This window comes from Athene noctua, chromosome 2, assembly GCF_965140245.1.
Source record: "Athene noctua chromosome 2, bAthNoc1.hap1.1, whole genome shotgun sequence".
In the NCBI taxonomy this organism is placed as follows: Eukaryota; Metazoa; Chordata; class Aves; order Strigiformes; family Strigidae; genus Athene; species Athene noctua.
The window spans coordinates 163,153,393-163,174,716 of record NC_134038.1 but is presented as its reverse complement, the minus strand read 5'-3'; the positions used below and the strand labels follow the sequence as shown (position 1 = coordinate 163,174,716).

At 38.1% G+C, this 21,324-nt stretch overlaps 1 protein-coding gene across 5 annotated transcripts in view; it reads left to right on the top strand.

Moving 5' to 3' along the window:
* The first annotated feature begins 5,775 nt into the window (after window positions 1-5,775).
* Window positions 5,776-21,324, top strand: part of POU6F2 (POU class 6 homeobox 2) — a 315,556-nt gene continuing 300,007 nt past the window's right edge. For 2 of the 5 annotated variants that reach the window (XR_012633242.1, XM_074900920.1), the window contains exon 1: window positions 5,776-5,880. Coding sequence is in view for 3 of the 5 variants with exons in the window: in XM_074900920.1 (XP_074757021.1) it covers window positions 5,776-5,880 (105 nt within the window). In the remaining 2 variants the exon portion in view is untranslated. Of the gene's footprint in view, window positions 5,881-6,528; window positions 6,634-21,324 lie in introns of those variants that run through there. The other 3 variants (XM_074900922.1, XM_074900923.1, XM_074900921.1) reach the window with 2 other exon arrangements.

The following is a 21,324-nucleotide window of genomic DNA, read 5'->3' as shown; positions in this document are numbered from 1 at the left end:
CATGATTTTACTTAGGCCTTTATTTTTTCTTTGTGGGAGAGAGGCATCTACTTAGGAGTTCACAGAAAACCAGGAGTTGGGATCTAAGGGATGTAGTGTGTAGGAAATGTGTACTTTCACTGGCACTACCCATCCCTCCTGCCACATCCACATCCACATCCACCCTTTTTATTTCCTCTGATGATGCTGTCACTCGTGTTGAAGTTGGAGTAGCAGCTATGCAAGATGAGCCATTTACAGCTTCAATAAATGAAAGCAAATACATGGGTGAATAAGAAGTTAATCATCATCTCACACACACTGTGAAACTACCTGGTTTTCCCTGTTGGTGTGGTAAGAGCATGAATGCTCTGAAGAGTTATACAATTAATTCTGTGACTCATTAACAAATTCCTATTATTCAATGAACAGAAACATATGCCTTACTTTTTGATGTTTCTGCTGTCCTTGTCAATGCCATGTTCTAAATCCTGCCAAAGATTTTGCAAAACATTTGGAAAAAGACAATTCCCTTCACTGTAAGAATCATCTTTTTGATCCTTTGTATTTCTTGGCTGCCTTGCTTCAATGATGTTAGTTCACCCAAATATAGTCTGTTCTTCACATGACGTAAATCTCCATTATTGTCCATGCTATATCCAATAAGGAGATGGCTTTAAAAGCCTGTTGTGTCAGATACTGCAGAAGAAACCATGAGACTTGAGGAATGTGGTTTTATTAGACTGCTGTAGTTAGTAATGCACTGAGAAGTATATTTTTAATCCTTACTCAGTCAATATCAGCCTTCCTTGCTAATCCATCTTGCTCCTTGGCATGTTTTCTCTCCACAATTCCGTTTCACTGGGGAGAAGTGTGACATTAGTTTGTCATCTGACTAACTAGTTTCCAGTATCATTGCTGTAATCACCTCCTATCACTTTGCATAAGAGTAGAAGAGAAAGGTGCTGTCGCTTCACGATATTGATAGGAGGAACCACAGTCTCATTTCCCAAAATTTTTTTTTAGGCAGTGCCCTCCATCTTACATAAATTCTAGTTTAATCAGGAACCTGGGAGACCTATTGAACAATTGTCCTCCCTGAGACACAAAAATAAGTTTTCAACCAAACAAGCTTGTTAGATCTAGCAGGAAAGGGGGAGAATTTATTCCCAACCTCCCAAAGATACAAAGCATGGCAACAAGCCTCTTTTCTCTAAAATAACAAAGAGAAAGAAAGTTCTTTTGCAGAAATTTTCTTTAGAGAGTAGAGGATAGTGCTGTGGGAAAGGGAGCTGTCCCACTGGCTGCATAGGAATGAGTAAAATGTAGACTATGCTTGAGCCTTGTTCCAGCAATTTACACAGAATCATCATAATCTCTTCCTAACTTTCCATGATAAGTCAAACACTTACAAAGGGAAGAAAGTGCAGTCCTTGAAGTGAGTGAGTATGTCCTAGTAGTTCAGTTTTGGAAATGTGGGGGAGTGAAAGAGACCCAGAAATTATGCACGGGTAAAATATGGAGGAGCAGAAATTAGAAGCAGCAGGTGTTGGCTTTTTTTAATAGCAAAATTCCTTTCAAAAAGCAAAAATGATTGATTAGAACGGACTTGCACAGAGAGAGACTGTAATACATTAGTGCCTTTTAATAAAAAACAATTCTTTTGGAATTAGCATAAACGAGAGCAGAATTTTGCTCATACAGAAAATCCACTCACATATCCATGAAAATCAAGATGCAAAATGAAATATAGTGTCTGGTTGGCAGAGATGGATAGAGAGAGGGAGAGAGGGAGGAAGAGCCATTGACAGCTTAGAATTAGGCTTGTTTATCTTCGAAGAGTGCAAGACCGAGCCTTGCATGTTTAACCTGTTCAGCACCAATGAGTAAAGGGCCTGTAGTGTGAGGTACAACAGCTTGCTCTGACAGTGCTGTGCATCCATCACTACAGAAAAGAGGAAAAATAGTCCCCCTAGTGTACCAACGCTGTAAGAAGCAGGAGGATCTCCAGCTCGATTCACTAAATCTGCTGCAAGTTTTACTATGGTATGTGAGCAACTGCCTAAAGGTATGATAGTAAACCCACTGATCACAAGGCTTGTCGTTTTTGAAGCAAGGAACCATAAACAAGCATAAATAATGAACATTAAAAAATAAAGGTGTGTTTTAACACGTTTTAACTATGAAGTAATCGAGTTTTGCATTGCTGTATAATTCTAAATCTTGCTTTTCTCACCCAGAAAATATATATTCTCCTGGAAGAAAGAAGAGAAACTATTGTATGCAGTAATACTATTTTCACAAGTTCTTAGCTTTGTAGCTGAGAAGTAGATTCAAGCACATTAATCTATTCAAAAGTACTGCTTTAATTTTTTGTTGTTTCGATCAGACGAGGGAAGTATACGGCTGAAAACTGATCAGAGAAAAAAGTAGTCTGAAAGGGAGAAAGTGTTCAGTGTCACTGGGGACTACTACTTTTCCTGGATGCCACAGATCCAGTGTGCTGCTCAAACACAGGCTTTGTACCACTTTGAATTTGTACTCTCACAGATTCAGTGACAACGGAGCCCCTTCCATGTGTAAGCCTTGATCATAGCCCCCCTCCCAATAATTTTAGGTACAACAATGCAAACCTGATCCGTTGTGCCAGGTGCTGTAGTGGCATAGCTACCATATACTGCTGTGCCTCCATAACCATTTTCCTCTCAGGTATGCTGAGGGAAAGCCACAGATAAAAAGTTTCAAAAGGGACCAGAAGATCTCTGCTAGGGATACAGCACAGCTGATTTGGAAGCAGTATTTGTCATTCTGTCCTTCAACAATTTTCCTCAAGTTGGCAGCATTAGAACGAATCTGGCCTGCTGAGTTCCCCTTTGCACCCTGCTCTCCACCTGAGCCTGCCCTGTGGCAGATTAGGAGCTACCTTGCTCCCTCACCTTTTTGACTGCTGACAGGAGAGCTAAATCACCTTTCAAGAAGCAAAGCAAGGGGATGTTTGGGAAGGGTAGGGAGACAATGACTTGCAGCAAGTGAAAAGATAATATTGGACTGACACCTCTTGGGGGATGGGCAGTGGAAGGCCCAAAGGATGAGACTGAAGCTGGGATGGTGCCCAGGGATCAGCTGTGCAGCCCCTACATGACCAGGTAGATTTGGCTGAGAGAAAAGATGTCCAGCTCCACAGAGGTAAGGGCAGATCCAGGGGTAGCAGAGGTGGCTCTTACAGCTGTTCAGGTTAACAGTGATGCCGTGCCTTAAGCAGAGACATTTGTTGCAGAGATGTTGTTTTACATTTTGCAGAGAAGATTGGCATTTCCTGGAAGTGTAGGTTAATCATGGGGGGAAAAAAAGAGGCAGAATAGAACTCACTTTGGGAGGAAGGAGCTCTTGCAGCTCTGTTTGTGTGTGCGTGAGCGTCTGGTTGGTTTGTTGGTGTGTAAGTGTGCAGCAGATTTGTCCACGTACAGCACTGTGCTTATTTGTGTGCCCTATGTCTAGGTCAGTGTCTTTGCTAATAAAAACCCTGCAGTGGTAATGGTCAGGTTTAGTTGCTTAGATAAGTTAAGGGAATTTGAAAGGTGTTTGTGCATATTCACAGCAGAAAGGCTCCTCCTGAAGAGAAACTATAAAATAAACATCCTTAATATTCCTTTCAAATTCATATACAGGATTTACCTTGAACGCGTCTGCTTTCCTGGAGACAGCCAAGGCAATCTTCTCTACTCCCTTCCCCATTTACCAGTTGTATTTTGGATTGCTTGCGATGGTATGGATGTTGATTATGGCCTTCACAACACCGCCTGGTTTTTCCATAAAATCATTCTGAGGGATGAGACCACAGCAAATTCTCAGCTGTCTAAAAGGCAGCCCAAGATATTAGTTCGGTGTATTTTCTTTCATGAGTAAGAAACAGATAAGATTTCAGCACTAATGGTGCATTTTAATTATGCTTATAAGTGAAATGTGGAGCAGATGTTGAAAGCGCCATTTCAGGTACTCCTTCCTCATCCCAGAGGCAATGTTTCAGTGTTAATATTGTACATCTCTCTAAAAATGCTTGATTTGAAAAACTTTTTAAGCTAAATACCTTGTTGGCCAAGAAGCACTTCTGAGTCCCCATGCATCTACATGTAAATTCTTTTCTTGTTTCTGATTTTTGAAATATGTATCAAAACTTAGTTTCTTAACTTTTTTCTTAGCAATTAAAAAATCCCTTGTATTATAAAACCTTGAAGAATGTAAACTTGATATTCCCTGCCCATCTCTCTTCCCTGAACAGAAATTCTCTCTCACATGCATATACACATACACATACACAGGCACTCTATCACATTCCAAACACTCCTGGATGTTAGATCTTAAAATTGTTTTGTACGAAATATTAGACTGGCAAGTATTGTGCCTACAATTGGAGTAGTGTTGATATTCTCACATTTCTTTGGCTATCACATGCTAAGATCGATATTGTCAATACCTTTAAAAATGAGATAATAACTTCAAAATATTTCCAGAAACTTACTTAAAATGGAAAGGGTGCATTATAGTAAGCTTAGAGACTAAAGTGATTTTTTCTGTATTTTTGCTTCTGACAGTCTTTGAAAAGCAGGTTTGTTGTGCTAGTAATAGAAATGCAATTTTAAGAGGGCAAAAAGATGCACTAATATTTATATGAAGCTGTAATACAGCAAAAATTATATGGGCTGTTATTCTGCTATATTGCCAGAGGACTGTATTGATCTTCAAAGGGTTAAAGCGCTACTGGGTTACATTAATGTCACCCTTCAGCAATCACTGGCCAATAACGTATCAGCAATCAATGCTGCAGCGTGTTGTTCACGACACTCAGTTTTTGGAGACAAGTGGCTGATATATTTTGACAAGAAGAAAAAATAGTCTTGGAAATTCTTGTGAATCTTAACTCAGAGGGGAAGATATATGAAACAAACTGCTGCCATTAGAAAAAATGGTAATGTTTGCCCTCATAAGTAACAACATTTTATACTCAGTTCAGTGGAGCAGTGAATGAACCAAAACTCTGCTAACCTTCAAAATGGAAAGGATTCCGTAAGTAGGATTTACATAGTCTCAATATTTTATATTGAGTGCTCATCACAGCTCGCATAAACTAATACTTAAATATATATATTTCCAATAAAGAAAACATTTGAGTTCTGGTGGAGTGAAGCAGTGAGACACGTTTTAGCCTGTGAGTGTAGACACAGGTTTCTCAGCCCCTGCTCCTTGTTTTTCCTGTTAGCAATTTTTTTCTTTCAAGTTCTTATAATTTGTGCACGTCCAAAGAAGGCAATGCAAGCCACTTCGCTTTGACACAAAAGAAACTTAAATTAAAAAAAAAAAAAAATCAGGAACGCAAACAGCCGTAAGGTAGAAGTACAAAGGGGGGAATAAAAAATAGAGGCTGCAAGAGGATACGAGGGGTTAAAGTTCTGACCACTGTCTGCATATATAAAATTGTATCACCTTATCTGAAAAGTTTAGGCTTAAAAGAAAAGCCTCAGTTTAAAATACCTTTTAGGTTTATTAAATCTTTAGGCTGAAGATTACAGCAAGTGTTTTGTCTTTGGTGAGTAGCTGTTTGTCTCACTTTATTTACTTGGTATTGGGTATTTGTCAATGTCATTTCATATCTGCAGAAAATTCATACGTTCTATGGAAGTATGTATGTGTGTGAGTGTGCTGAAGGTCACATGACTGTTTCATCCTATTTGGTGGAGCAGCTTGACTTTTTTTCCCTTGCTTTTGGTGATGGTTGTGAGTGCAGAAGTTGATTGACAGATGCATGCCAGAAACCCCCATTCTCCTTTTCAAAGACTACATATGATGGATTGCGATCTTTCAGCTCAGCAGGACACAGGGACCATGCAAGCTGTAATTGGTCAGGTATGGAGTCAGCCATTTCTCAACTCCCCTTTTATTTTTTTTTTTTCACAAGGGTCTAACCATATGATTCACATAATTCATATTTACAGTACCATCTTTCTATCTGTATCTTCAGCTACCAGCGAGTGTAGTACTGAAAGTGAGAAAGGCAAAAGAACCACAATAATCTGGCCAGGGAATCACTAGTTAAACCTAAAATACCATGCTTTTCTTCTAATAAACCCAGTTTATAATTTAGTCTAAGCTTTGCCAAATCAATCTATTTATTAATTTGCCGTTGTATTTTGTTTAAATGTGCTTAAGTAGAAGAACTAAGGAGTGAAAGTGTTATGTTTGCTGGGGAGTTGCTTTCTATTTCTAATGCTGTTCATTATTTCTATATTGACTGTATTCCTGTACTACAGGCTGTGGATTTTTTTTTTTTTTTCCTTTTTCTTTTTTCTTCTTTTACTCCTAACCCAGATAATGTGTGATTGAGCTTGGTAAATGTAGTAGTCTTTGCTGCTGCAGAGGGGCAGCCTGCAAATTAAACACTGCCACAATCTGAAAGGTCCAGGTGGTCTGCTCGTGCTTCCTAATGCAATCCAGCACAACAGCTTTAATAAACAGCTCTATTTAGTTCTCCCTCCCTGTATCCAGGGAAGTGAACTGGTCTGGGGCTGCTGTGATGAAATGCCAGAAGAATATCTCTCAAAGGCCTCACAAGCTGATTTTTAGAGCTTTTCCGTTTTGTCGTCTTTGTCTTCCAAATGGGTCAGTGAGTCCTTCTCTTTCTGTTTTGTGATTTCTGATAAGTCTGTAGTTTTTATGTGTGTGTTTTAACCGTGCTGTTTTGAGCTTTAGCCAGAAGAGAAAAGAATCATTGTCTTTTCATTTGCTTCAAATAATAACCTAAAGTGGGGAAAGAAATTAAATTATTTTGTCCTGATGTACAGGGAGGGCTGTTTTCCTATGAATGCAGCCGGAATTGGATGTGAGTGTCTGTTTTTCTTTTACTAACAAAATTTTAAGTGCTCAACACTTTCTCATTAACCACTGACTTGTAAATCAGTCTCTGGCAAAGGGTATTTTTTGAACTCTCTCAAAAGTTTGTGTTTTTTTGCATATGTTTCCAGTGTTGTGAACGCGTGCTGCTGAGGTGATGACATAGTATTTGTGTTTCCTATATGTTGATACAATGGTGGAAAAATACGCATCCTACACACTGTTTTCAACTAAATTATGGCAAAGCACAGAAGTCCCTCAAAGCACATGGTTTATTAATACCATCGTACACTGTAATGCATTTCTGGGCGGAAAATGTCAAATATGTAATACCATGTTTACCACAGACTTTTATTGCTTTAAATATTTTAAAAATAGAAGATACATTTTTTATTAAAAATCCCCCAAACATTAACAGCTTTCTATTAGGCTGGCTTATACCTAAAAAGTGGGGCATGTTTGCCAGTATTGCACTGTGTGAAAATATGTATTTTACAGTGGGTTAATTACGTTTTTGTATAAACTTGTTCAGTCTTAAAGAAATATATTGTAAGATTCTAAGGCAGATACAATAGCAAGGTTTTGAGCAAATACACTTGACAGAAAATGTACCCTGAAACCCTGATAAATCTCAAAGCCTGTAATATCTCTTTAATGTAACTTTTTGCTTTGGCATGTAAGAAAGTCTAAGTTAGCTATTTTATGTTTAAAGCTTGCTAGCTCTTAGAAAGTGGTTTTGAGGCTGGAAAAGGTAGGAGCATGTTTTATTTCTGTGTATAACATTCCATATTGCAACAATTAAAAAAAAGTTCAGTAAATGTCTGGAAAAATGTTTATATCATGTGTTAGTGTATTTAATTTCCTAAATATCAATAACAAGGGCATGGACTTCAAAGACATTTCACTATTTTAAGTGACTAACTTCCTTGGGCTTTTTATATCAGCATTTATGGATATTATTGTGCAACTTAATGTGTTAGGTGTTGCAAACAGTTTTTTAGATCTGTATGTGTGCATATTTCCATATCATATATGTAAGTGTACATGTCCAAATGTGTTCATAAATCCACAAAATTTTTAAGTATGTTTTTGTTTTGATTAGTTCTTCAGTGTTTGGTTATTAACTACATGTGAAGATAGAACAAAAAGTTTAAAAATATTTTTTTCTGATAAAAATGATGGATTTTCTAGTTGTATAATAAGAGTTATTTAAAACTTGGGAAGCACAGAGCAATCAGTATAATTACCATACATTGCTGAAAATAGAAATAGACTTTCTCTAGGCACTCTAATACTCAGCTGACAAGAGAAAATAACTATCAAAAGGCAAATGCTATGTCATAAAATCTTTCCACACTGTAAGTCTATATTTAGTATTGATAAATACTAAAGATTTGCATAGTTGGTATGTGTATATTTTTAGAAGAGACATTCGTTTCCTGACACTATTGTTTTAGAAAAAGTTCTTAAGAGTCTTTGTTAACTTTCAAACCTCCAAAAGCAAAAACTTAAATAAAATGTTTATCATTTGGCTTTTTTATTTCAGAATTGTATTTTTCTTCAGCTGTGAGAACTAAATTTTGTTTTGACTAATCCTGCAGATGTAGCTTTAAATTCAGTCTTGTTTGCTGCTAATGGAGTGTGAACTTGCCTAATTAAAAATCCAAACTATACATGTATATCTCTGCTCCAATGGAGATCAGAAACACTACCAGTTATTTGTAGTTCAAACACAAGTCTGTGTATGACACGAAAGTAATAGCAGGAGCATGCTGATTTAAAGGCGTTTTCAACACCAAGTACTTGTTCATCATTAAATGTGTTTTCCACTTTTTTTTTTTAAATGTTCCCGATTTCATCTGTCTCCAAGCACCAGTGTCCACAGTGGCTCCCACTGGTGATGGCAATGGTAGGCAGAGTGCTACAATCCTGACCATTACCTAGCACCTGGGTGTACTGGCTCCAAGGGGCAGAATTGCTTGTATACCTTCCCTCTGGATTTTTCCTCCCCCAAGCAAGCAATAAAACAGCCAAGTACTCTGAAGAACAACCTCCTTGCCTAGCGTGTCAAGATCTAGAAGCTCATTGCTCATTGTGATTTTGATTCATAACTGGAGTGTTTGGAATGAAACCCCGATCCCTGTCAGCAATAGTCTGTAGCATCCTACCTTGCACGCTGAGCCATAATACCCATTATTTCTTCACATGTGTTTTGCTCTCATAGAAACTGTTAGCTGGATTTTTATGCCATGTTCCTTATATATCCTGAGTCCATCTAAATGAGCAGGTAATTAAATGTGTCATCTAATTATCTGAATTACATGGGATTTCTCTACCTTGTATGCTTTCTAAAATCTGTACTGTACCTTTCTCCTTCTTTTTTTCCCCCCATCTTTTTTTTTCCCCTTTTTTCCTTTTTTTTTTTTTTTTTTTTTTCCAGACCTGAGCTTGTGAGTGACAGGTTAGTTCATCAGCATTACAGCCCTCCTGTTTTTGTCTCATCTCATGCAGACAGGTCACTGTGTCCAATCACCCTTCTGGCTCTGCTATCCCCAGGGGAGCCCAGGCCAGCCTGCCATCTTGATCCACCGGCCTGAGGGCCCGGGCTGGCTGCACATTTCTGTGTTCACTGGTTCTTGCAAATATAGTAAAACAGGAAGGGGAGGGGGGCAGCTTAAATTAGATCTCTGTAAACTGTCAGGAAGTAAATTAGGTAGCATTCTTCAAATAAGCAGGCATTTGCAGTTATTATTGCTGTGTTTGATTTCTCTTTCTATGTGTTAACTGTGTTTATTTTCTATATTTCAATGATATCCTCCATGTGATCTCATCATCTAGTAAAAGCTATTTATGCAAGGGTAAACATGTGCTCTTTTCCCATAGAGAGTTGTGCTCTGAAGCCCAATTTATGAGTCTGATACATTGCTGCAGCCAAGGTGGGTCTTCCTGGTCTGTGTTTTAGTTTGTCGCTTTTTTTTATTTGGTTTTGCGTTTTTCCCCACGATTAACAGCAATAGAGAAAGGGGATAAATGTTTTGGAGAAGCCATGCATTTCTGTAACTCATGGGTCACTTTTCAGAAGTTTGACCTGTTGTCAGTGTTGTTTTGTAATGCAGATCAATAGATATCCAGGAGTTTAATTTTTACCAAATGAAGATCAGATCTATAATGTTAGTTTGCCTTGAACAATCTTTAAGTGATTTGTCTTATAGTAGTAGGAAAGGTCTTTTTCTCTTGCAATACCCATTTCCATCTCTAATCTAATAGACAGAAGTGCCTATAACCTATACAAAGAAAAAAGAACCGTTCTACACATAAATTTAAGGCCCACTTTATAATAATATAGCAAGGAATTGTGTCCTTTTGTCTACAGTTTGGGACAAATCCTGTTCTCTTTAGCAAGAACTAGACCCATTGCTGTAAGCATGACTACTTGCATAAGGAAGGTCAGGCTACTTACCTGCTTCGTGTATTGTCCAGCACAGACATTGTTGTCCTGCACAGTCACTAGCAGTTCTTTTCTGCAGTTCAAGACTGTGAGAGAGAGGCTTATGGACAGGTACACACTGACTCTTGTTTTCAGTAGTAGGGAGACAATGTAAACAATAAGAATCATGTTTGAAAAACTTCAAAAACATATTTTTTAATATTTATGAACAAGCTGGTACACTGATAATGAAGCATTCCATCTCCGCAGAAACCCACTGTTTTATACTCTCTCTAGTATGCTGTGTCCTTAAGAATTATTATTGTAAGGAGATGCAGGAATGTGGCTGTAATGTTTTACAGTATAAATATTTGTTGTAGAGGAGTTTGGATCTCGTTAATTTAATATATGTAAATTCTTTGGTCCTAGGCCTGGATTCCAGCAAAAGAATGCATTGCTCTGTTGACTTTTGGTTTTGCAGCAGAAAAGATGGATTTTTATCATTTTCATTCATGCTTAAAAAGATTTTTCTTGTTTTCACACCAAAATCAGGTTTTAATTGAATTCATCCCTCTATATACATCTTTTAGTAATTTTTTTTGTATTGCATTTCTTTATTCTTTTCTGTTCTGTGCTACTCTATCTCATGTATTAGTTTGTGGGTCAGGCCAATTTAAGAGGTCAAATCTTTAAAAAGCTGTGATTTACATTCTGTGTTTATTCACTATTATTCGAATTGTAAGAGAAAAATAAAGTATGTCAGATGACCTTTAAATTGCTGGGCAAGCGACACTCATCCAGTGATGTAGATTTTTATCTTTTGGCAATGCATTTACATTGAAGTACCTCTGCTGTGTTTCCTAGATTCTAGACTGATAAACTAAATACCAATCTGGGCCACTTTTGTATGTACAGTACGTAGAAGTGACTGTGCTGAACCCCTTATCTTACACTGACCTGTAGCTGTAACATAACTTTTTCTTCTCTGATCTGAACTGCAACTCCAGTGGAAGGACAATTGAAGACAAATTGTATATAGCATTTTCAACTTTAGATGAGGACATGGAAAAATCTTTTTTCCTGTGATTTACCTCCTGTGTGGCATTTGCTTATAACGCTGCTTCTTACTCTGAAATTGTAAAAATGGCAGGAAGAACCTCAGATCAGTCAGTTCTGAATATATACATGTTTCTCCCTCATTAAAGTTAACAGGGCTTAAACACGGACTTAAAAGTTGGTCACCACATCACTTAAGCCTGTATAAGAAGTCTGCAGCTGCTAAATGTTCAGGTGCACAGTACAAGGCTGAAGTCAGTGGGACTTGTCATGTAAATAGCACTTTGCGGGATCTGGTCCAACCTGCCTATTGAGTAATTGTCATTGCTAATAAATATAACAAAGGCTGGTACAAATGCTAGCTAAATAATTGGTATGCAAACTCTTTTATAATTAGCACTGACTATTTATTAGGATTGAAGATAGTAACTCAAGGTTCTTGAACACTTTTATTTTTTGAGGATGTCAGGGCTACAGGTAAATGGACTACAGCTGCAGGGTTTTTGTTTTATCATTGGCTTTGAAACCTCTGTGATATGTAGGACTATTTCTTCAAAAGAGAAAGATTAGTTGTTGATATTTGCTGCTGATTCTCTGTTGACTGGTAGTGATGTTCCATAGGAGAGCTTTATCTAACTGTTAGATCAAAAGAAAATTTTGAAGATCAAGAGACTGTTCTAAATTTCTAGCCATTTAAAAAAGTGCTAGTGGGAGAAAGTTAAGAAAAAAAAAAGGGGGGGGAGGATGTGGGACCCAAAAGTCTTTATTCTAAGCCATCCTTACATGATATAAATACTACAAATTAAATTTTATTAAGCTGTTTAGAATAGATTTTGTAGTTACTAATAAGCCTGTTTTTTTCTAAGAGTAGTAGTTCGTATATGCCATACTATATTATAGCAAAGCTAGGTCCACCAGACTTTAATGCATAGTCTTCCTGTAGTCACATGAGTAAGAGCAGTTGATGTCATTAACTCTGGTGCATATACTTAAAGTTGAGGAAATGTGTTTCAGAGACAAGAGCCTCAGAAATGGATCTTACTTTATGTTGCACAGATGTCCTATGCCCTTTGTTCATGGGAATGAGGATTTACATGGTAGGACACTGGTAGCTGTTCTTGTCAAAACAGATGGGTCTTTTCTTGATGGGCTTTCCTGTATCATCTTACTGTAAAAGAAATCCAGTAATTTGATAAGCAGTGCTGCAAAATCTTACTTGTGAATGTAGGTTTTGATCCTGTGATATTTCCAGTGTTACCTAAATTACTTGCTAAATATGATCTATTCCCATAGCACTTTCCAGGATGGGGCCCTCAACACACAGATGGGGAAGGGAAAAAAGAGAAACAGGTCCTTAAGCAAAATTAAAAAAAAAAGTTAGAAAGGAACTTCATGCCACTAATTCCATCAAGGAATTTTTATTTTACAAGTTTCTAGCATTTTCAAGGATCTCAGACTTGCGTGTGTTTAGAAGACACAATCCAGCTGTGTAAGGGCACTTCCAAAAAAGAAAATATCATAAGGGCAACAGTAAAAGACAAGTATTTTTTTAGTCACCCCCTGCTATGGAAACAAGAGTTTCAAGCAATAGAAAGTAACAGAGCATGAGGTTTTTACGAGCGGATTAGTGAAAGTCATGTTAATAGTATTACACAACAGTTGCTGTTAGACATATTATGAGAGATAATTCTGTATCAGAATGTCGTCCTTTTCACTAAACTGTTTACATCTCTATAACTGCTTTTCCACTTACTAAGCCAACTTGTGAAGCTCTAACTCGGCTTTTGCTTGAGCCTTGCTCATGTTTCATGTGCAATGAAGTATGGAGGAGTTTTACCAGAATGAAAAGTATGATTTTTTTAAAAAAGCTGGGGGCTTTAGCCCATTTCTGGAAGTCATCTTTTGGGAGGAAATTTTTTTTTTTTAAAGTAAATTTGCAGCATAGACTAAGACTAAAGCAACAATATTAACAACTAAAACATTTCGGGTCCTTATTTCAAGCTTATGACTTAAAATCACATTGTCTCCCATCAATGGCAAACTAGCATCAGCTTCCATTTATTCATAGTATAACACACTAAAGGCTGTGCTTTTTTTTTTCTTTTTTTTTTTTTTTAATTTATAGCAATAGAGAACCATGCCTGGTTGTTACAGAATCCCGCTTTAAAGATAAAAGAGGTCTAAAGAAGCAAATAACTCTAATAAGGTTTAAGTCTGGCAAGTCTGAGATGCTGTTATAATGGCTATAGCTGTTGGTACTGAAACCAGATGCTGCCAAGTGGTGAGTGCTTCCACAGACCTAGACTTCCCACTGGCTTTGTTAGGCAGGACTCTGTTCCAGCAAGGTCTGAAAGTTTTCAGTCTTTTTTGAAGGCAAGATTAGACCCTGAAGCACATGAGGGGAAATTTTTCATTTGATATTTTTTTTCCTGCTCAGACATTGTTAATGAAGGAAAAATGGTTCTGTTTAAAGTGAAATAAAGTAATCTGGAATAAAGGAGAATTATGCTGCTCTAGGAAACAAACAGCTATCGCAGGATTCCTGACCATAAATTACCTTCCCTTCATTGTCCCTATCCCTTTTTGTATACAAAATGTGCTTCACATTCTTCAAATGGATTATACAAAGCAGAAATAATGTCTGCAAACAAGAAGCTCCTAGTCTTTTGGAGGAAAGGTTGAAAGTTGTGGCAAATGTAAAAGTGGCTTCTAATGTGGAAGAATAAAGCAGAGAACATCAAACTCATTTCACTTAGTGTCATTCACGATGATTTATCATTATAGTCAGGGCTAACTGCGATCTTGGAGCTGAAACAATTTTGTCCATTAAGAGGAAAAAAACAACACCAAAACACAGAATGTTCAGCTTGGTTCTTATATCCTTAGGGTTGCAATATTGAATTCAGAATTGGGGAAGCTTAATCTTGCAGCCAGATTTGACAAGATGCTGGTTGAACAGTAGGCAGAAGTGATGGTTTGTGCGTTGTAATGCCTATGGTGGGAAATAAAGAAAGATAAGAAGATTTTTCCAGAAGTCTGGATGTAATATTCACCACCTGCTTCAGCTTCTCACCAAAGTAAGCAAGAAAACCTGTCTGTGCAAGTTAGTGTGCAAAGCTCTCAATTTCAAAGCCTGACAGAAGACAAACTGGAGTGCTCTGAAACAGCATGTGAGAGTTTGCAGTGGCTCTGAACACAAGTTAGCTTTTGGTTTGTTTGTTTTAGTGCTGTTGCTTATTTGAAGGGTAATCATGAAACCATTTAAGCACATCCACAAGTATCCCCACAGACTTAGCGGAAAGCTCACATGAGCACTGTATTATGCATTAGACTATGTGACGCTAAAGGCTTGGATCTCACCTGGCCTCAACAGGATACAGACATATACAGCTGAAAAAAAAAAATATGCCAGTTCTCCAAATCCGCTTGGTTAATCCTGGAGAGTAGGAGTCAGGGGTGGGGGGGTGGGTGTAGGCAAAAACCTGGAGACTGCATCTGAAATCTTGGAGGGGTGAGCATTGGGCTCATTGGCAGGTGTTTGAAAAATAAGACCTGGATTTTGAATAGTCAAACAAACAAACAAAAAAAGGGCTGAAGTCTGGAGTTTCTTCTCTGAATATATTGCTTTCTGTTTATTTTTTAAGTTCATGCTGAATTCTTAGCAAGAGGAGAGATTGAGGGTTGCCCCCTAACTAGGGATTTAGAGTGACTCTGTAATGAATTTTAACCCAAGAGGCACTGAGGATATGCAGGAAACCTTTCTTCTATTCTGCTCATGTCCTTATGCTAGACCCATCACCGTAGTTATTAGATCTCAAAGATTACATTCTTTGATCTAGTGCTTTCTAAATCCTTAAACCACAGTTTATTTATTTAAAAGGTTATATCCAGCATTGGATTGGATTGTAAAGTACCCTTTGACTCTTTCATGAAGGACACAGTAGAAACACATGCTGCCGAAGGACTATTTCCTTCTGACCATGAAGTACCACTGCATTTTATTGAATTAAGAACTGCACAAGGATCTGTGCTTTTAATCTGGCCAGTGTGCTGAGAATTTTTTTCACCTCATTGGTATCACATTGTCATTCATTTCTGCTACAACACACATTTATTAGGGTATGTAGGTGAATTTCAGTTACTCTCTAAATTAAAAAAAAAAGGCAAAGTAGACTCGTACTTCCTGAAAAAATTAAAAGCACACTAAACCTCAGACAGATGTTAAATATTAGTATGTTCAGGACATGTTCTTGGGGTCTCTCTTTGATCTGATGTTTACCAGCGTTCATCACAATTATCTCTGTGGAGCTAAACAGAGTTGCATTTGGGTAAACATGATCACCACTAGCTTTTAGGCTTGTTCCATCAGATTCAGAGCCCTTCCATGAACAAATTTAGCCCTGTAGTCTACATAGCTTGATTAATTAAGAACTGTGTGATGCAACTCCCAAGCTAACCAGCAAGAAGGCACAGAAAGCAAAAGAGAGGGACACTAAAATTGAGCCCAGTGTGCTCCATCCTGACTGATATTAATTACACGCTATCCAAACTGGTCTGGTTTTTTCTTCCTTTTTTTTCCAATCCTGCAAGGAAAATTGTAAAAATTCTCATGTCATTTCCCTTAATTCTGGAGAAACCAAGACTGAAATTGGCACCTGAAAAGAGAATTCTTATTAAAAATAGCTATTATAGTTTTTTAATGCTTGTGTTTGGTTATTTTTCTTTCTTGAGAAGCTCAGTCCCTGGAGATAATAGCCTGATTCTACTTTATCTTGAGATCTCGTTATACCATCTGGTAGTACAAGCCAGGTGTAAAGTGAGGGTAAGAGTAATTTATTCATGTGTACTTCAAAGCTCTTTTATATTTCCAGGATGGTAGAAAACCACCATAGTGTAAAAGGGAATCAGGCCCGAATAGATGGGCTGGGATTTCCATTTTTTCAGACAGAAATGAAAAAGGTACAGGCAGAAAACAAACTGGAGGAAAAAAGGATAGATTAAACCTTATTTAACTACAGATAGGCATTCATTATCATCTATTCTGAACAGAAAAACAGACAAGGTGAAAGGGTCAATTCCTGTTTTGCTGGCCACCATCCATACCTTTGCTGGCAGCAATGAAACCATGAAGGAGTGGGAAGTGAGCACCAGTCAAACCATAGCAGTCAGTATCTGAAAACACAACCAAAGCAAAATAAAGGCTGCTTTCTCAGTCAGTCAAGTGCATTATGGTTTTAAAATTAGTATGCTTAGAAGAAAAGGCTGCATCTTTTTTTTTTTTTTTTTTTTTTTTTTTTTTTTACCCCATGGGCTGCAGCATTGCTTGCTGTGACATTTGACAAAGATCTGTGTTTCCAGAGCATTATTCAGTTAGTACACCTAGATTAGTGAAAAAGAAAACAAATGAAATTCATAGGAATTAATGTCAGTTAAATTCCCTCTTCCTATACTTTATATTGTCAGATGAATTCTTCAACTCCAAGTCAAAGGGTGAATAAAAACAGCAAGCAGAGAAGAAGCAAAACAAAGAATGACAGTTATGCTAATGGGAAACATCTTAAAATTTAGTCAGACATGGGAAAAAATATTAAAATAGCAATTTTGGGGTTGACCCAAGAGTTTTCTTTGAAATTTTGAGAAGCTTCCTACTCCGATTTTGTTTCATAATCCCTTCTAAACAGGCACATAGGAGGCTTAAGAGATTCTGTGAAGGTTGCAAGATACTTCTCTCTTTGCTTCCCCATTTTGTGAGAGCCCAAGGGAAAAGTATTGGCAGGGCTTGCAGAATCTTCTATAATTGAAGTAGCCCAGTGTTTCCTATCTTAAGACCTTTACTGCTGCTACTGTTAGCAATTCTACCTGGTTGGCTACCTCTTCCTGAATATTTTTGAAGACTAAAATGCTTCAGCATTTCCTGAGGAGGATAGGGAAATATGGGACAGTTTTGCCCATTTTAAAGACACCCTATATTTAAAAGCAAAACTCAGAATTTAGTGAGGAGTAAGAGGATTGTGTCTGAGATGTCTCTTCTGGTATCCCATGACAATTCATCCATGTTTGATTATGTTCCAAGCCTTTGAGAAATGTAGTTGGCACATGTTTACTTGGCAGCTCTAAACAGCTACATCCCCTGAAGATTCACAGAAAATAAAGGTGTGAAAGGAACCTCAGAAAGTCATCTGCACATGGATGGGATCAGCTTATCTGAGTCACATCTGACAGGTGTTTGTCTAAGTCCTTCTTGAAAAGCTCCAGCAGCACCAATTCCAGAGTATCCTTGTGCTAATTGCTGAGTTTAACTATCCCCACCTTAGTGCGCACTGTTAGAAAGTGTTCCCTGGGGCAAAAAGAATCTTTCTTGCTCCAGGTTAAGCCCATATCTTCTTTACTCTTTTTGGAATATCAGATTATTTCTGTCCCCCCTTGGAAACCTAGCTTCTAACTTGGCCCGTCTTGGGACATGGCAGAGGTGGCACAAGAGACCCTCACTCATCTATGTACTCAGGGATCACCCCTTGGGGGAGATGGAGGATGAAAAGGCGTGATTCGAATGAAGACAGGACAAGAGCCAGGGAAGAGATGGGTGCAGACTGAAACAATGAGTGCACAAGTAGTCAACCAGGACGAGAGACTGGTGAGGGATGGAGAGGAAAAGTAGGAGCCTGGGGAAAATGGGTCCAAGAGAGGTTAGGAACTGTGAGGGACAATAGGGAAGAGAACTTGGCCCCTCTGTGGGCAAACCGAGATAAGAGGAGCAATGGAGAGGGGACTGGACCTGGCTAGGGATAAAGACAGAAACAGAAAACCTGTGGGGCAGATTCCCTCACTGCTTGGAAATTTCTGCTAGCAAATCCCATTGGCAAAGCATCTCAGCTTTCTTTTTTTTTAAAAAAAAGCTACACATGCAAAATGTGAAAACCGTTATTTGGATTGTTAAGCAACATAATTCAAATGAAGTATTTGTACAGTCATAATTTGTTTTCTTTGTAAATATGTATAATAATAGGACACTTTAATTATGTAAACAACTACATATGCCACACAGATTAGGTTCCTTTAGTGTGACCTCTATACTTCCACACCACCGGTTATGTTTCCCTAAGTGTTTGACAATATAGATAATATTTATTATATTTTTTCTGAATATTATCTTTGATATATTATGGTTTTTGGCTTACTAGAAATTGCAGAAAGTTTGCTTATGTATGTATACATATACACATACACACATATATGTACACATGTGTGTATATACATATTCTGGGCTAAATTCCAGAAGTCTTATTTGATTTTAAATGGGGATGTGGGGGTGTGTTGGATTTGCATGATTTTTAAAGAGTAAAAAAATAATTTTATTTTTTTAAAGTAACTTTGAATTAAGCACTCAAACTGTTCTGCTTACAAATTGCCAAACTGAAGCATATGGACTTTTTTCTCTCATTTTCATATCAATGGTAGGATTAACGGTTGTAACATAGCTGAATTTTCATTTTGAATGAAAAATTTCCCAGAGATCTTGCCATTGCTATTTCCAACAGCAAAACCTATCAATGTGTCCAGTAGTTTTTCTAGAACAGTGACTGACAGCTAGATTTTTGGAGATATAGAGACACTGGTCTTTGTGCAAAAGTAGACATGTGAAACCCCTGTAATAGGTGATACCTGGATTTTAATTCTCAACAGCCTCAATTAGTTGTTTACAATGTTAAAGATGGAATCATTGCAAAGCCAAGTGCTTTTTCACGTCAAGTGTTTAATACAGTTCCTTTACTGCAAAGTAAAAGCTTCAGGTTACTACAGAGAAACAACATTGGATTATCATTTGAACAGATATAATTGCTACTTTCAGCAGCTTGAAGTCACTTTAATTCCTATACTAAGCCAATTTTATTTCTGATGGGAGGGGATAATTTTCTGAAGCTTATTTAGCTTCTCTTCAGCATTATTTACAATTGTGACTATAATCTAATGTATGATTTAGTAAGAGCATGCCATCATACTGAAGGAGAACTGGGAATAGGCAGCTAGTACAAACCACTTATGTGGGGCAGAGTAATGTGCAAGAGGAAAGGAGTAATTGCCAACATGGGGGTGTGAAAAAGGCAGGATTGAAGAAAGGGGGAGATGGAAGGTGGAAGGAGAGCATAGCAGCTAGAGAAAAGGTGTTTTGGTAAGGCTGAAAATTTCAGAGTTATTTTGTAATATGTTTGTTACAGTTTTATATATTGAACTAGTGGTAATAAGGACTCACACAGGTTGAAAGATCAGGACTAGTAGCCAGGATTAGGCTGTGGCAGAGAGCTGTGTGAAACAGTTGTGTACAGGAAGTCTAAGCATAATAAAACTACATCCATGTTATATCCTTTCTCTTCACCTTTATCCATTCAGTGTCTGCACAGATGCAAGTTCAGGCACCCATCCTACCAAGCGTCAGCAAAGCATGCATGTGGTAATGGTGCAGTAACAACTGAGACAAGTGTAAAACCAGGGCTCAATCCCATCACCTTCCTGTTCACTACTTTGCAAAACTTTTAGCTGTTACCACCATTAATGTTAATCTCTTAAATTCCATTTCTGTGCCTTAACCGAAGGTAGATTGGCAAAGGGATTGTCTGGTGGCAAACTGGGGCCTACAGAGTTTCAGATAAAGGTTACAAAACCAAGAACAAATTTATGAAGCTGTCCTTAAAAGTGACTTGCATCCAGAGCTGTTCTGTTAGCAGAGGCATTGCTGGCTGTGGTACTTAATGATTCTTTTGATGTGAATTTAATGATTCTTTTGAAATTGGTTTTCTAAAAGACACTTTGGGTTTTTGGTCAGTATCATCCTGCTTTGCATTGGCTTCTGCTTGGTAAATGCCACCTTGGACCCTTATTGCATCTGCAGCTGTCTTGAGCATGAGTAAGGCTAGAAGAATAAAGTATATATTTTAGCCTCCCTTTCATGCTTTCATCTGGTAAATGTCTTCCCTTCAGGCTACAGAAATAGAAGAACTACTATTTGATTAAGTTTTACTAAAATAATACTTTTTTTGCTTTCATTCACAAATGATCTGATAAGAATAGGTTTCATATCTAAACTTGCTATGGTATCTGGGGTGTGTGTTTGTATCACTGAATCACTTTACGCTGTAGTCCCACATCAGTGCCCCTGTGCTCAGGGACAGCTGCTACTGACATCAGAGGCAGCAGATGACAGGGAGGGAGATGCAAAATTTGGTTCTTTACCTCAAGGATGGCATACGTAAGACATGTAATTGCAACAGTAGCATGCAATACATTGGGGAACAAGCCATGAAACATACAGCAAATTTTCTAATGAAGGTTATTTTTCTCATAGCTTCCAGTTTTGCTCGTCTGTGTAATGACATCGGCTTCTTTAATTCTTACTCTGTAAAATTTTAGGCCTAGAGCTTTAACTGTAGCATTTCCTCTACAACATCTTGGTCATGAGTAAGCTTAGTCGCAAATATAATGCTTTCAAATTTATATAGAAGATAAAAAAGGCATAGAGGACACCGACTGGATCTTAATTACACGAGGACATTTATTTACATCAGCTGTGGTGGGAATCAAGCAGCATCTTTACACAAGGAGGTGTGAGGGGGAGTAGGGCTGAGCCTCACCAGCCGAGAGCTGGTTCCTACAGCACCTGAGCAGGGTGGGGATGATGGCCAGGGATGTCTCAGTCCAGACCACCATGCAAGGCAATGGTCAGATAAGAGGCCATGCCAGGCCCTGGGGCTTACGGTAGAGCTGCAGGGAGGTGTGAGCAGCACAGCTGTGGCATTGCTGGGCTAAATGGGGCTGTGGGCAGGGTTTGGGAGGACCCAGCTGTGGCTGCTCAGGGCAGTTAAGGCCTTGTATTTCCCTGGGAGGAAGCAGGGAGCAGTTGGATATGAGGTCAGCTTTTAGGATGTGGTTCTGCTTGCTAGAGTAGGAGTGAGCTGAGCTAGGGTTTGCTTTGTAGTGTAGTG